Source organism: Staurois parvus, unplaced genomic scaffold (genome assembly GCF_062004578.1).
Source record: "Staurois parvus isolate SC_StPar_1 unplaced genomic scaffold, SC_StPar_1.0 ptg000051l, whole genome shotgun sequence".
NCBI lineage: Eukaryota > Metazoa > Chordata > Amphibia > Anura > Ranidae > Staurois > Staurois parvus.
Window position 1 is genome coordinate 3,511,658 of NW_028317847.1, and position 16,824 is coordinate 3,528,481.

Consider the following 16,824-nt stretch of genomic DNA (forward strand, 5'->3'; position numbering starts at 1 on the left):
AAATTAAGGAAATTTCGAAGCTCAAAGCCCAGTAGAACCACAAGGCAATTTGTCTATTATTTATCTACACATCTTCTGCCATTTCTGACTTCTCATTCTCACTATAAATATCAATCTTGCTGTGAAAAGTCTCAGCTATGGAGGTCTATAAAGTAAAATGTGTACACATTCCTTCCTAATCATCCCGAACCAAGAATGCCATGAATGGCTCATTTAGGAGAAAATAAATATTGCAATTGAATCTCCTAGATGGGAAAACAAGTAATTATTGACAAAGTTAATTTATAGGGCATAATGATGTGCACATGTGAATTATTACATTTCATGCAGCTGACCATTAAACAAACTCCAAATGAAGCATGCAAAGCACTGCTATGACTATAATAATAGAAAACATTTTTTAGACCCGCAGTACATTGGCATAAAGCTTAGGGACATGCTTAGCAAAGGGTTTAATGCATAACTCCAGAAAGCAAAATCCTGGAATTATTATTTTTGCTGGATTTATGCTTTAAATGAACCTGTCTAGGATGGAGGGACCCTCTGGTCATATAATTAGCTTTACTGCTCCTTCACTGCCACAGCTCTGAAAAAGTCACCAGCAACATCAACAGAGTATAGCTGACAACTGCACACTCATCGGCGTGTGCCCCAGACCTATGTGATGACACTGGGACCTCGTGATTGACCATTCAAGGCCCTAAGCATTGAAATGTGAGGAGGCAGAATGTTCATGTGCTTCTCTGAAGTACTGGAACTTTTACAGAGCAGTGGTGGCAAATTTAAAGTATACCTAAAAACTAAAATGTATTTGTTGCAGCTTGACAGTTCTTAAAAAAAGAAGTTTGGGAATAGGGGAAAAAAAATCCATACTCACCTAGGTGGATGCTGCATTTGCCCCCGACGCTTTTAAGACTGAGCAATCAAACACTGCGGATCACTCAGTTCTTGGTCTTCAGTAAGCAGAGAGCTGGTGACTGTCAGTATCCGGCTCTCTGCTCTGTCCTTCTAGTGCTCACTGGAGCACCACTGTGTGGAGGGGGCAGGAAAGGCTGGCTCAGGCTCTCAGTGGCACACAGAGGCTGAGCCAGCTGCCAGTCCAGGCATCTGGGTGGATCCTGACAGTGAAGTCGGGATCTTTCCAGAGCCTGGACCAGTTATGTGACATCAGCGGCTTTAGCCCGCTATCAGCAGAAAATGGGTCACAGGAGTGCGGAATGAAATGCACTCCTGTGACCCGCAGAAGAAGTAGGGTCAAAAGAGCTTTATCCCCACATTTCCTGCAAATGCGGTGGAGGCAACATAGATCATTTTATTTTTCAAACATTTCATTTCTTTTTTACTTAGTAATTGTCGGGGATCGCCGCGGCGCTGGTCTTGGCGCAGGTGCAGTGCACCGCCCTGTGCAGGGACACGGGCACTAGGGCCGGGCTGACCGCGGCGATCGAGCTCGCGCATGCGCAGTAGAGGCCGCGGGCGCGCGCCTGGCACCAATGACAGCGCAGGGCGGGATATTTAAATGGCCCTAAGCTGTCATTCAGTGCCTTCTGGTCTTATCCTGTATCGCGAACCTGTTTCTTGTAAGTTGCTGACCCAGATTGTGCCTGACCCTGCTGTATTCTCCTGCCCAGATCCTTGCTTTGCCTGTCCTCTCTCCTGGATGCCCCCTATTGGACCTGACCTGCTGTTGCTGACCTGGCGTGTGACCCGACTATTCTCTGCCCGCTGCTTTGTACCGCACCGTCCCCATAGTTACCAACCCAGCCTGCCTGACTCTGCACTTGCTCAGCCATCCATCCATCCCTCTCAACGGGGTCTCCAGACCTCCTCATATCAGGCTCTCTCCCGTGGGAGCCCCTGGCGAATACCCCTACCACTGACGGGTATCCTCAGTAGTCACGACCTGGTCCCGGGGTGCTCCAAGTCCATCCCCACCATCAGGGGCCCTGGTGAACAAGTACTCTGGTGCTTAGACTCCGTGCGCTGTGGACGCCTGATCAGTGGAGTGCTAGTGGTGTCGCCGGGCGGTCCCTTACAGTAATCCAGCAAATGACACACTTCACGTGCCTGGCTAGCTACACTTATACACTCCGCTGTATCTACAGTATGAAGAGAGCCATGACTGTCACTAGGCTTTCCTCCTGGTTTGGACTACTACTCCCCCTTTTACTCCTCGTCTCCACTACATAGGGAGGCATTCTTTACTCATTCACAGGAGTTGGCTGGGAGAACTGATAAGATTGTTTACTATATCAGACACCAGAATTCTGGCATGATCAACAGATACCTTTCTGTACTTTCAGAAAATTTACCTGAAAACAAACGCATTCACTATATCCAAGTACTGGAAAGTTGCAATAATTTACATTTTTGTTTTTAGGATTTTTTTTTAGGATATCCTTTAAGCAAGGGGGGTGAAGGGAGTCAAGAACAGGAAAGGGAATGGGTTGTGCATAAGGCTTTGTTCACACGGGGTAATTATCTCTGTGTGCTGTGCAGGGCTGTCTTTTTTCAGCAAAGGGATGCACAAGTGTTGTCCCAACATGACATGTAGATGTGGGTTCCCAAAAGCACACATGTTGAGTTTGGGACCCCCACCCACCTATACGTCCTTTCGGGACACAGTGGTTCTCTCCATGCAGCCAAAAGTCCCAACAGAAAACAATGGGACAACACCTGTGCATCCCCATGCTGGGAAAAAATGGCCCTGTATAGGGAAAGGAGTTAAATCGCCCCATGTGAACATTGCCCAAGAGGCCAGCATGTGTTACATTTGCCAATAAATGCACGAAACTCAAATATAATTTTAAGATCTCTCAGTTGTCAAGCTTCACCCATCTATATAAAACCAGAACAGGTCTCTGCAGTGTCAGTATCTTAGGCCTTGTTCACATGGGTGTAACAATGCATGCCCCATGCGAGGGCTGTGTTTACCCACATGGGGATGTGGGTGTTCTGTGCATCCCTGTGTAGACTTTCCCACTGATGTCAACTGAGACACCGAGGCTGCACAGACAGATGATGTTCCCAATATGACATTCGTGAGGGTCCATGGCCCCAAACGCACACTGGTTGAGTTCAGGGCTGTGCACCCACATAGTTGTCAACTTCCTTTAAATAGTCTCTCAGTCTGTCCCCTAACTGCAAGTTATTCTGAAAACTATAAGCTGCCTATAGAGTACTATGTATAAACCTGCTCCAAACCAACAAGAATACAAATCATATAGTTTGGGTTTGGTATATCAGACTTGGACATTAAAAGGTAGAAACACACTTTAAAGTGTAAGATCAAAGTAAAGGAACACTGTACACCGTTACCCACCTACCAGTTCCCACTGTGATTCCCTCTATGGATTATTAACTTTAACTGCCCATGCAGCCAGTGCAGGGGTCTGGTGGACTCGAAAGTCATAATCTTCATCCCTCCTTTCCTTAGCTATGCTGAGACACATCCGAGTGATTTTGATTGGTGAAAGCATTCACATGCCAGCATGTAACCGATCAGAATCGCGCTGATCCTTTCCCAAAGATGAGTGCAGCTTTCAAATCCTCAGACCCCTGCACCAGCTGTGTGGGCAGTGAAAGGTAATCATCCACAGAGGTAAGTGCAACAGGGACCGAGAGTCTATATTTGAAATGTATTTTAAAAATATTCTTCCCAAATATATTGACATATATTTGAAATGCTACAATTTTGGCCATATTCAATATGTTTCAAAATATGTTTCAATAAATATATATATATTGTATGTTGAAATATATGAAAAATATTTTTAAAAGTACATTTCAAATATACTGTATGTCTTTAAAAATACAAATCTACATTTTTGGAATGCATTTACAAATATATGTTAAAATTACTTTTGTTAAAAAAAATCTGAAGAATATATTTAAAAAATATATATATTTTTAAAAATACGCATTCCAACATACAGTATATATATTTATTGAAATATATTGAATATGGCCAAAATTGTAGAATTTCAAATATACAGTATGTCAAAATATTTAGGAAGAATATTTTTAAAATATATTTTTCTTCTATTTGAGTATGGACGGATTAGAGCTCAAGTTTTTATTGCTGTCTGTAACCCCCCGTTAGGAAGATTCACTCGCTCTTTTTGTCTTGTTTACCGTTATCGAAAATAGAAGAAAATTCCATATTTTGGGTTGTCTCCAGAACAGTAACAGAATGGAAATCTTCCAATAGGGACACTAGTTCTGGTGACACACCGGATTCCATCACTTTGGAGGGTTTTTCCCTCATTTCCTGTTTTGACTATAGGATAGAAAGAGAAGGGAAATCTCCTCAATGGGACTCACATGGCCCCAAAAAATTGTCAGGGGTTATAACCCTCCCTTACTCTATCAAAAATTAAAAAAAAAAAAGTTTTGCCTTTAGTTACACTTTTAGAATGATTTAGAATGTACATATTTTTTTTTTTTTAATGCAAAAAACAAAAATGTGAAGTAGAGTTTGGCCCAGCTCCCAGGACGTCAGCTGCACTCAGGAGTACAGAAGAGCCTCTCAAACCAGTCGGCTGTCTGATCTGAGGTCTGTGTACGGTGAATGGCTTTGATATGGAAGTCGGCGGGGGTCAGTCAAGGACTTCTTTTTTAAAAATATAGTTATCCTTCAAACAATCATAAATAAAACATTTAGCCAAATTAGAAGTCATCTTTGAACTATAACTGACTGTTACAAATATTTATATGTTCGTAAACAAACATTCATCAATTAATAAAGCTTGTTAGGTTGCAAAAGGAAGTGCTTTGATGATTAAAATATATATAAAGCACAAAAAGGGAAAGTAATCATAACATAATTCAACATCATATAAAAGGTTCAGTCAACTGCATTTAGAGAATAAGTATCACTTTTTTCCAGCACTCCGTTCTCAATGGGACAAAATACAGTATATGTAGTACTTTGTCCCATTTTCCTAGATACCCAGTAACACTAGCTGCAACATCAGATAGGGTACCCACACTGGCACGACACTGCGGCTAGCAAGGACATGGCTGATTTGTAAGTGAGCGCCTGTTTCTAGCTCCCAGCATTTGCCTGAGGCTGACATGTCCACCTTCCCCTGCATTCTCCTTGCTGGTGCTTGCTCTTTGCCGATGCCTGCCTCAGTCAAAGACTGGCGCTGTTATTAAAGCAGCCATCTCCTTCCTGTTTGGGATGTTGGGCAGTCATGCACCAAGGATGGACACCCTGTCTGACACTTCAGACAGCATTACAGAGCACCTAGGAAGAATGATATACACATACATTATATATATATATATACACACATACATACACACACATACATATATATACATACATACATACATATACATTCACACACAAACATACATACACATATATATATATATATATATAAATACATATACACACACATATATATACACATACACACATATATATATTATACATATATATATATATATATATATATATATATTATACATATATATACACACACACACACACACACACATATATATACATACACACACACTGGCCACTTTATTAGGTACACCTTGCTAGTACCAAGAAAATATCCCCTACACCATTACACCACCATCACCAGCCTGAACCATTGATACAAGGCAGGATGGATCCATGCTTCCATGTTGTTTACACCAAATTCTGACCCTACCATCTGAATGTCGCAGCAACCAGTCTGCCCATTCTCCTCTGACATCAACAAGGCATTTTTGTCCACACAACTGCCGCTCACTTAATATTTCTCTTTTTCAGACCATTCTCTGTAAACCGCAGAGATGGTTGTGTGTGCAAAATCCCAGTAGATCAGCAGTTTTTGAAATACTCAGACCTGCCAGACTGGCACCAACAACCATGCCACGTTCAAATTCATTTAAATCCCCTTTCTGATGCTCAGTTTGAACTTCAGCATGTTGTCTTCACCACGTCTAGATGCCTAAATGTATTGAGTTGCTGCCATGTGATTGGCAAATTAGCAATTTGTGTTACTAAGCAATTGAACAGGTGTACCTAATAAAGTGGCCGGTGAGTGTATATAATAGTAATATATACCAATATAGGTAATCAGGTTGAAAAAAGACAAGTCGATCTAGTTCAACCAATTGAAAACAATGGTTGCATTAACTTGTGTCTCTTTCCAACCTGACTAACCATGTATACAGTCTCACCAGCTCCTGATCTGTAGTCTTGACCAGGAGAAGTCTTTGACAGCTTGGTCTTTGCAGTCAGCACGCTCTCAGCACATAAACAACGGCCACCTAGCATTGCATACGTGCAGTGTGTGAGCATCAAAGCTCACTCTTTTGTCTCCACACATTCGTTGGGAGGTGGTAAAGGGGTTAAAAAGATCATTCACAGCGGTTTGGGAAACAACAAATCTCAAAGGTTTAAGGCATGCTGGGATTTGTAGTTCACCAACCACAGATGACTCACATAAAAGGTTCACATAAAAAGGTGTTTGAAAACATGGTTTTGTTGAATCCACTTTAATGGTATCAGGTTACTTACTGAATTAACGCATGAAATCTTTCAAAGCCAAGCTCCTCTGCAGCCAACGCAGCTACACATAAAAGACACTTTTCAGCACTACACAGCGAGAAAATAGACACAAGAACATACTAAAAGCTATTTAGCAGAGTCCTATAAATAAAAACATGAAACATTTAAGAGACATTACTTGTATTGAAAATTCTAAAGCAAAACCGAGAAATAGAATTAGGAGATAGCACATGTCCCATTGGAGGCTGAATAAAGAGGAAACCTGCAATTAGAAACATGGAGAGGCTGCCGTTTCTGACCACATTCTGAAAATGCTGGTTGTCTAGCCATCCCTTACATTAAAGTACATCAAAACCTAAAAACAAAAATGTAATATATGGAGGTATTCTGTAGTCCAGAAAACAGAACTGGGTGGGGCTGATCATGTTTGAGATAATACTGAAGAGCATTTGTCCTAGAAACACAGAAAAGTGATGACAAAAAAACAAGTGATTCATTGGGGTTTATTTACTAAAGCTGGAGAGTCCAAAATCAGACTCCCTTCTGCCTAGAAACCAATCAGCTTCTAACCTCAGCTTGTTCAATGAAGCTTTGGCAATGAAACCTGGAAGCTGATTGGTTTCTATGCAGAAGGGAGTCTGATTTTGGACTCTCCAGCTTTAGTAAATAAACCCCATTGAGTCTGCCTCTTTTTTTTTTTTTTTAATTAATTTATACACGTTTTTGTATTTTCAATTTGGTTCACTTTTTTGGCAGAGTATTGATCTAAGTTTGTCCCAAACATGTCTGAATCCATTCAGTCAACAGTAAGTAGATTCAAGCCTGGGAGCAACATAGATCTATACTCAGACAAGAAATATAACAAAAATCCAAAAACATATATATTTAAAAAAAAATAAAATAAAAAGGACTTAGTAGACCACTTGGTCTTTTTCGGCTATCACTTTTCTAGGTTTCTAGGACAAAGAACAGTGCTGGATTACTGGAGAGACCAACAGGTATTTTTTTGTAAGTTCATTGTTCTTGATGAATGCCACACTCCTGGTGCAACCGGAGTGTATGTACAAGTGTTGGACGGCCTCAGCCAACTCACTCCACAAACCACGTGTTTCACCCCACCCACCAGGGCTTAGTCATAGACGCTAAGTTCCGGTGGGTGGGGTGAAACATGCCAGAGGGGCGTGGTTTGTGGAGGTGAGTTGACGGAGGCCATTCTGCTCTCGTACATACACTCCAGTTGGGTTGGGAGTGTGGCATCCTTCAAGCTCAAGGATTCTGTCCCTGTTGGATAAGCGAGTTTACATGCCGGCATCCCTATTTTTGAGGATCAGGGGAATTGGATTTTCCGATTGCTTAGAGCACGCTCCAAGCTCCATCCATGCTCACAAGTGAAGTTCATTGTTAGGGTTTACATCATACTTTATAAGTCACTGACAAAGAACAGTGCGACAACCAGGTAACCTATTTTCAAGATGTGAGATCACAAATCACAGCACCCATAATTCACTCATTTAAAATCTGACAGCTGCTTCTGTCCTCTGTGTCTAAACACAAATGCATCCCTTTCTCTTTCTCATGTCATCATTTTGCCAGTTAATTACTGCTCCAGTTTTTTTTTTTATTTCAATGTTTATTGAAGGTTTGTCAATTAAGAAAAGGCAAATAAGCCTGTACAACATATAAAGTGCACAAGAAAAATGTAAAAGCATAGGGATGTACTGTACGGCATGGTACAGCAGCAAATATGACAAGAACAATATACATATTCCCTAGGAGTGAAAGCTTGGAGACTATAGTAAGGATCGTAACCCGGTCTGTCCAATGTCATACTGCATAGGCATAGATTTGTAACCTGGGTGAGACTTGGTACATATCATGGGTGCCCCTCGAAGGCAGGGAGGAGGGTGATTGGAGGGCTGGGTTGGTAACAGGATTGGTCACTTGGAGTATACATAGTGAGTTGCTCAGTTGAGCTTTGAGATACCAATCCGTGTAGCAAAACGGCTCTATGTGGGAGGGGAGTTCAGCTGGTGAGAAAGACTATTCCATGAAGCGCCTCCATCTTGCAATGAATTGATGTGTAGACTTGAAATTTTGAGTGATGGTGTCCAACTTTTCCAAGTTGAAAAGGTTGGTCAGCGGTGGTGTCACTGCCTTGAGTGACGGCGGGTTTGGATGAATCCAGGCTTGCATACGACAACTCCAGTTTTAATTTTTAGGCCTCATTCATACAGGTGCTGATGTCTCTATGTGATGAACAGGGTGGAGATTTTATTTTTTTTTTTTTTTTATTAAGTGTCTGGAGCTGCATGAAGGCAGCTTGTATTGCCGAATGAGGATATGGTGACTGTGCATTCAAATCTAACAGGCATGCAGGGGTAGATGCATGGACACAAAAGCATCCTGATTGCAATCAGACAATGACGTATTCAGATGCCCAGAGCCTCCTGGGATATCCATGTCACACATCCCAGCAGACCTCTGAGTACTCTACAACACATGCGCTGGAGCATGTCACAGGGGGGACAGCTGTCACTTCCTTGTTATTGCAGCCAGTCCCTTGATGATGTTCTGCAGCACATGCACTTCATCAGGCAGCCAACTGCAAGAACCACAAAGAGACAGCCAGCTCCCAATGATGTCAAAGAAAAAGATGGTGGTGCAGGACCAGGTGTGCAGCACCGGAGCAGCAGATCCCTACAGAATACAGTTGGCTTTGCTGGACTAAGAAGCATGTTTATTTAAGAAAAAAGAAAAGTGAGGTAGGTACACATGGATCCAAATTTGGGTTGTTCAGCAGGGCCCAGATGAATTTCAATCTGTGTGTAGACCTTTCCGTTTAAAGTCGATCGTTCAATTTTTTTTTTGAATGGCCACGTTGGAAGACTTTTATCAATCAGCAGCTGCAGCCATTTATCAGTGTATCCGGACAGCGGAGAGTCCCTGCTGTCAGATTGCTGTTGCAACAGAAAGGATTCTGCCATCCACCTTGCTTGTGTGGACAGGAGAAACCGCTTTTTTTTTTTCGTTCGTTCTGCCAACTGAATGAAAACAAAACTAACCGTGTATACCCAGCCTAAGAAGGTAAAGAATTATAGTGGGGAAACTGAAGTAACTCTTTAATTTTTAGGTTTGATATAAACTTTAACAATAGTAAAAATGGATTGCTATATTGCAGCAACAGGGCCCCCGTCATTTGTTCCTAACAGAAGAGGTCAGAAGCAGCAGTCTTTTTCATCTTTAAAAATCTCAAAAAATATACAAGTCAATACAAGAAATGTTGCCATTAAATATTTGCATCAAGTCACAAAGCAAAAATTTGCACAAAACTGTAACTGGGCTGATACTATGACATCTTCAATACAGGGGTCAAGAAAGAGGGAGGTCTACTATTATAGCCGTATCTCTGGAGGAATCATCCAAGTGTGAATGACATGTGTAAGGTACAAAAAGGGCAAGTAAACAACAATGTATCATGCTTCCTCCATCAAGTGAACCTGTCACAGGTTTAAAAGTATCAAAGTAGCATTGGCAGTGACCACATGGGCTCAGTGTTTACTTTTAGATTTTTCTGGGGATAGAAGCTCCCATACCCAGCCAACTTTTGCAAGCAGACCCGAGACCTCCCAGAGTTCCTGGAACCTAGGGAACACCCACTCTGCTCCCACTATCCAATGGGGTGCCTCCTAATTGGACATAAACTGAAATAGGGGACTACACATGGAAAAGATTGGAATATATAACAGTATCAACTATACCTTGCAGTACTTATATTTTAGTGTGGATGATACTTTTACCAAATCGGTGACAAGTTCACTTTTTCAGTTTCAGTTTATAGATACATAAGCAGCACATTGTCCTACAGTTAGAGGAACCAGGATTCAATAAAGCTCTTTTAAAAAAAAAAAAAACTACATAAATAATGGAGTCATCACCCAAAGTAACCAATCAGGTTTCATTAATTTAGATAAAGATCCAGGGAACAAATAAAACACTCAGCTAGCTGCTAATGCCATCCAGCAAACATGGTATCTGTGCTGAAGTTGGAAGCTTGCTCAATTTATCTAAAAGTGCACACGTGCACAGATTGTGGACATTAAAGCTGAACTCCGGGATAAGCAGATATTGTCTGAATTCAAGAGTAGTGTAATCTTGAGTCTTCGTGTGCTTTGTGTATTTCCTAGAGAGCTGCAATATAATCCTGTGTAAAATATTGCCACTGTGCAGGATATCATTATAAGGTATGGTTTACACTTGTGGTTGGAGGATGGTAAAAATAGGTGAATGAGCCAGGTTTTTATTCTGTCCCCAATAGGCCCCCTTAAAAACAGAAAACAATAATACTCACCTAGATAATTGCAGCACTGATCCCAGCTGCAGCTGTCCGCTGCCAGCTCTACACCAAGAACTGAGTGATCAAAGACTGCTTATCACTCAGTTCTTGGTTTTTAGAGAGCAGAGAGACGGTGACTGTCACTCTCTGGCTCTTTGCTCTGCCACTACAGCATTCACTGGAGCGCCAGGCTGTGCAGGGGGATAGAAGCGGCTTTCTCAGCAGCACACAGAGAGGCTGAGCCAGCTGATGGTCAGGCTTCTAGGCAGATCGTGACATTATTGTCCAGATGCCTGCAGAGCCTGGACCGATTCTGTGACATCAGCCAACTGTCAGCTTTCGCCTAATGTCAGCTGAAAACAGGTCACAGGAGTGCAGAACAAAGTGTTCTCCTGTGACCCATAGGAGAAGTAGGACCAAAAGAGCTTTGGCTATACTTAAGCTGCAAAGGCAGCCAGACAAAGTGATGCACATGCTATGGCCACAATACTTTGCAGCACAGCAAAAAGGATCCCCAGTAACACCACTGAAGATTACCTATTCACTAGAATGGGGATGCATTGCAACTAATAGACTGCAGGCGGAATGAGATTAATAGATGTGGTGAAAAAACAGACCAAAGAAATATTGTTAGAAACTCTTTACATTGTATAAGCTGCTTTTTGAAAGTTGAGAATTCATTTTTTACTAATGCAATTACTGCTCCTCAATGATTCTTCCATATGACTTATTTCTCTCTATCAGGTTAACAAAGCATGCAATTAAAATCAGCCTCCATAGTGTTTCCTTTTGTGTGAAGATCAATTAGCAAAGCCGCAATTATTCTTATAAGGTCGGCCTTTACTGCTGTTTGAGAACTGTCAGCTGCTTTGTGTTACCAATCATCTTTTATCAATCTGCTGTCAGGATGGGGAAATCTTCTGTTAGCTGCCTATAAAATTCTATGCAATTGATTTCCTAAGCCCTTGTTCATACTGATGCGGTGCAGAATTTGCAGCGTTTTCTGTGCGAATTCCGCACTCTGTTCATGAGAACCGCTGCTGTGTGTATGTTAAGTTAACAACACCCCAAAAGCGGTCTGCAAAACGCGGTGCGATGTACAGAATCGGATCGCATAGGTGTGAATACCCATGCGATCAGATTCTAGTGCGGACCAAAAAAAGGGTCCTACACCTTTTTTTGTGTGAGTGTGGTGTGATTTGAGCCATACAAAATGTATGGCTCCAATCCCACCACACACAAATCTTATGTGATTTGCACAGGAATGCAGTGCGGTTCCTGTGCAAATCACATGCAATGTACCACATCGCATATATGTAAACCCAGGTTTAAGACAATTAGACTTTGCAAGTGCAGTTGTTCGAGAGATTAGTAAATGAGGGGCAGCTCTACTGACTTCTATCATCCAGTCATTAACAGGCAAATATGCTGTTTTTTTGTCCTTGCATGTGATTGGGTATTCTTTGCAATGTGAAGCTTCACCTAGTTTACTAAGCTCTAGAGAAACTGCACTTGCATGTGCACAGTCCATTTGCTTTTTAGTGGACCAACCCAGGGGTGGACTGACAACTCATGGGGCCCCCGGGCAATAGGGGATCATGGGGTCCCTGTGTCCTTGCCCAAACTCAAAAAAGCCTATGAAAAAGGTACCAGGGACATCTCATGGGGCCCCCTACTGACCCCGAGCCCTCGAGCAGTGCCCGAGTTTCCAAATGGTCAGTCCGCCCCTGGACCAACCTCTATGAGAGGCAGAAAATGGTTGCAGCTGAATGGGGCTGGAAGGTGCACCAAGTGCTACTAACACACTGGGGCAGTATGCACCCAGGGATGAAGGCTCGAAAATGCTTTCTAGGCATATGAAATGCAGACTGAAAATAGAGCACTAATGATAACAGGTCACAGAGAGATGCTAATGTAACCAATAGATGGATACCTTGATCAACAATCAGTATGCCATGTCAAAAACAGTTTTAGTGATTATCGTTAAAATCTATAAAAGATCAGAATAATGTGTCAATTGTTGGATTCACCTATTGGTGTTTTTCAGTATAGCGCATGACCATGTAGGTGGCAGATAAATACCAGCTTACTGTAATCAGGCCTGGTTGTAGAGGGCATCTGTGCTGCAGCTGAAGGGTAGAAATTTGCTTGTATATGGCTGCCAGTATTGTCTGGTGGTCACCGGTTTCGCCTCTGGGCATATACTACCCTACAATTGTAAGTACTGCTTAGTGTACCATCCAGCCCCAGTAGCTGTAAGCCTCTCATAGCATTTTACAGGCTGCAGGCAGTGGGGCTGGGCGGTGCACCTGTACCTTCTGCTCGCACCTAAATGCCAAAGTTTCATGCACTGGGGCTAAATGCCCAGTGTGCATGAGGCTCTAAAGCAGGGGTCTCCAATATTTTCAAACTTTACTTGTACTTTAGACTTTAGGGGGGCCAGATTGTGGCCAGTGGGGATAGAAAATGTCCTGGGCCCAGTGAGAATAAACATTGCCTCAGGGTTGGTGGTCAGTAGGCAGAGGAGTAGTTCCCCATTACTGGTATCAGTGGAAGGGATAGTACCCCATCGTTGGTAACAGTGGGAGGTATATTACCCCACCACTTGTGTCAATTAAGGAAATAGTGCCCCACTGATGGTGTCAGTGGGAGGAATAGTGCCACAGCATTGATACTAGTTAGAAGAATAGTTCTCCATCATTAGTGTCACTGGCAGGACTTATGCCATACTACTGGTGTCAGTGGGAGGACAGCACTAGTGCCTCATGTCATTGGGAGGAATAGTGCCCCAAAGACCAGATAGAGGGTAGGAAAGGGCCACATCTGGCCCTCGGGCCACAGTTTGGAGACCATTGCTCTAAAGGATTTGCAATGATGAGGATTCTGTCCAGTGGGAGGGGTTGGAGGTGGAGTGCTAACACAGGAAATTAAATTCCAAAACCAAAAACCTGAATTGTTGAATCCGGAACAGGTTCCTATTTCTAAGAGGGCCCATTTGCAATGAGGCATTTCAACTCTGGTGGCCAGCCCACCGTCCACCAGCAATAAGTGTGCGGCATGCAGCATCATTGGCTGTGCTGGCTGCCTGAAGCATTAGCAGAGCCTGACACGTTGGGCACTAGGGAGAGAAAGAAAGAAAAAAAAAAAAAAAAAAAAAAAAAAAAAGAACTGCAGCGGCTGCAGTTTATTTTCTTCTTCAGGGGATCTAGCTGATTTTTCTTCTGCTGCCCAACTATCCTACTTTGCACAGTGCCCCCTAGCAGTCACTCACACAAACTGCTCTTTGCCATAAGTGGCACAGCTCCGGTGTGCAGCAAGCCGAAAAGGAAGCTCCATGTGAGTGCAGTTCTTCCTGAACTCTGACTCCCAATTGTGCTAGCAGCATCACATATACAAGGGGTGCGTATACCAGTGGCTTTGGATGTTAGAGATATTTCTGAGCACATCTAGTTCTACTGATAAAGTTTTACCAGACAGCAAGGGGAACTCTCCAACACAGGGCCCACCAACAATGCATTGCAGTAGAAACCTAACAGAGGTTCTAAACCTTCCTCATTCTTTACAATACTAGGAAAGAAAATGCTTTGGCATGGCATACACCTTTTAATATTGGAAGCCTTCCTAGCTTCAGCAGCCAACAATGTTGGCACATGATTATACATGGGGACCTAAACATCTCTGCCATTCGCAAGTGTAGAAGAGGTTTTGTTCAACGACATGGCACCAGTGTGTGATCTACCACACAACTGCATTGTAAAAAGCCACATATACCTGTCATGAATGTCTTGAACAAGTGCAGACTACAAGAAAAAAAAGATGAACTGTGTGTTTCAACACAGGTACCCTGGGTAGCATTAGCAGTTCACAGTTGGGAAGGATTGACTTGTGTTATACAATGAGGCTGCCTCTTGTATCTGCAGGAGAATGTTCCTGACATATGATCAATAATGAAGAAAGTCCTTTTGGGTCTATGAATGGAAAGGAAACCACATTCACAATTCAGTTCTTACTTGGTGTCTCTTCAGGTTGGCTCGTTTCTGCAGAAAGCTCCCTCTCAGGCTCCGGGGCGACTTTTCCTTTCTGCCATGAGGCCAGGCAGTAGGAGTTGGAATTGATTGTGCTGGCCATTTCCAGAATGTCACACAGCGTCTGACATAAGATGCCTTTCTGCTCATCTTCTACACATGGACATAAGAGAAGGTGGGTAGGAAGAAGATTAAAATCACTAATGTAGCCATCACCATTTACAAAAAAAAACAAACAAACACAAGAACGGGATCCATTCCAGAAACTAAGCAGTGGTGCACTGTTATTGGCAAAGGGCTTACCCATGCAAAGAAAAGCAACTGGCTTGCTTTAAAGCAGAAATAAACCCAGTGATTTAATGGTTTCCCAAAACAATTACATTCAAGGCGTGCCATGAATGAGAACTATCACAGTTGCTTGTGTTCTCAACAGAACTGTAAAGCCATCAAAAAGCCGGTGTCATAACTGATCACATCACTATGGCAAATGTAGATCAAAGAGATATTAAGATGGCAGCTTCCTTGGCTGTAAAGAATAGGAGGGCTTAGTTCCATTTTATTCCCCTCCACAGCACAAACTGACTGTTACGTCATTCGCATGCCACTTCATTTGGGTGGAGGAAGCAGAAGAAGCCACCGTGTGCAAGCTCATTCATAGATAAGGTTGGTCAAAGATTGATAATTATTCATTTTTTATGTGATTGGACTGAAGCACCTGAAAATTGGTAAGTATACATCTTTCTAACACAGGCTAGTCAGCATAGGTGTCAAGAGATGGAAGAGGACATTTCTAAGCATAGTTAAGTTTAGGTTGGGATTCTACTGTAACAGCAGCTTACATGAGTTGGCTACATTTAAAGAAAACGTAGAGTGCCCCAGGTACACAGAGCAGGTGTCTGCTCACATCTTAGGATTATTTTCATAGCACCCCAGAATTCCCAAAAAACAATGTAGAGACCAAACTGTTGTGCCCTAGCCACTTATGGACCACCCTATAGCAGTTTTACTGCTACAGGGCGGCCCTCTTGTGCAAAATTACGTATATATATATATATATATATATATATATATATACACATGATCATGCTCTTCCACCTCAAAGGGCGCACACATGCTGCCAGCAGATCGCTTCTGCTGTCAACTGTCACAGCAGAAGCCTACCTGCAAATCCCAGAAAACAGATGTTCGCAGATATCTGCCGATCGTTGGGCAGGGAGGAACAACAGAGCTCTGCCTATGTTTACATAGGCAGAGCTATGTTCTGACAGGGAGGAGTGATCAATCGTGTGTCTCTGCATAGCTGGGAACACAATCATCACTTCCCCTTGTACCAGTACCACCTAGTGTACACCAAGCACATAGCTAGGTACACAGTTAACCCTTTGATTACCCTAGATGCGAACCCCTTCCCAACCAGTTTCATTAGTACAGTGATCAGTGTATACTTTTAGCACTGATCACTGTATTAGTGTCATTGGTTCCCACAAAGTGTCAGTCAGTGTAAAAAAACCCGCTCCCCCCACTATAGGTTCCAGCTGGTCAGCAAATTAGATTGTCTGCTTCTCTGGCCAACAGTAAAGCATGGGGAGCGGCAGGGGACTGTCCAGATGCAAAACACAGCTCCTCACAATTAAAGATCAAAAAAGGTTTCAGAACTACAATCAAAAAAATAAATGCGAAGATGACTTACCTTGGCAGTTTCTCCAGTTAGGCTTCTCAGAAGCAAATAGTTGATTCTTTAATAAAAAAGCCTGAAAAGCAGAGGCATAATTAGAAAAGACAACATGCAAGACATCTGAGGCACATCACTACAATAAAAGAGGTGTTATTCAAACCATTTCTATGTTTTTGGCTTCAACAATGGGAGGCAGAGGAAACAAGGAGGGATCCCTTATCATTTAGCAATCAATTTAGTTTTCTGCAATGACCAGTTAAGTAACAGGAGAACAAAG

At 42.5% G+C, this 16,824-nt stretch overlaps 1 protein-coding gene across 1 annotated transcript in view; it reads right to left on the reverse strand.

Moving 5' to 3' along the window:
* Nucleotides 1–16,824, reverse strand: part of MINDY3 (MINDY lysine 48 deubiquitinase 3) — a 184,050-nt gene that overhangs the window by 150,243 nt on the left and 16,983 nt on the right. The window contains exons 4-6 of the mRNA XM_089666335.1: nt 16,563–16,623; nt 14,858–15,025; nt 6,524–6,575 (exon numbers count right to left, since the gene is read on the reverse strand). Of these exons, the coding sequence (XP_089522461.1) occupies nt 6,524–6,575; nt 14,858–15,025; nt 16,563–16,623 (281 nt within the window). The remainder of the gene's footprint in view (nt 1–6,523; nt 6,576–14,857; nt 15,026–16,562; nt 16,624–16,824) is intronic.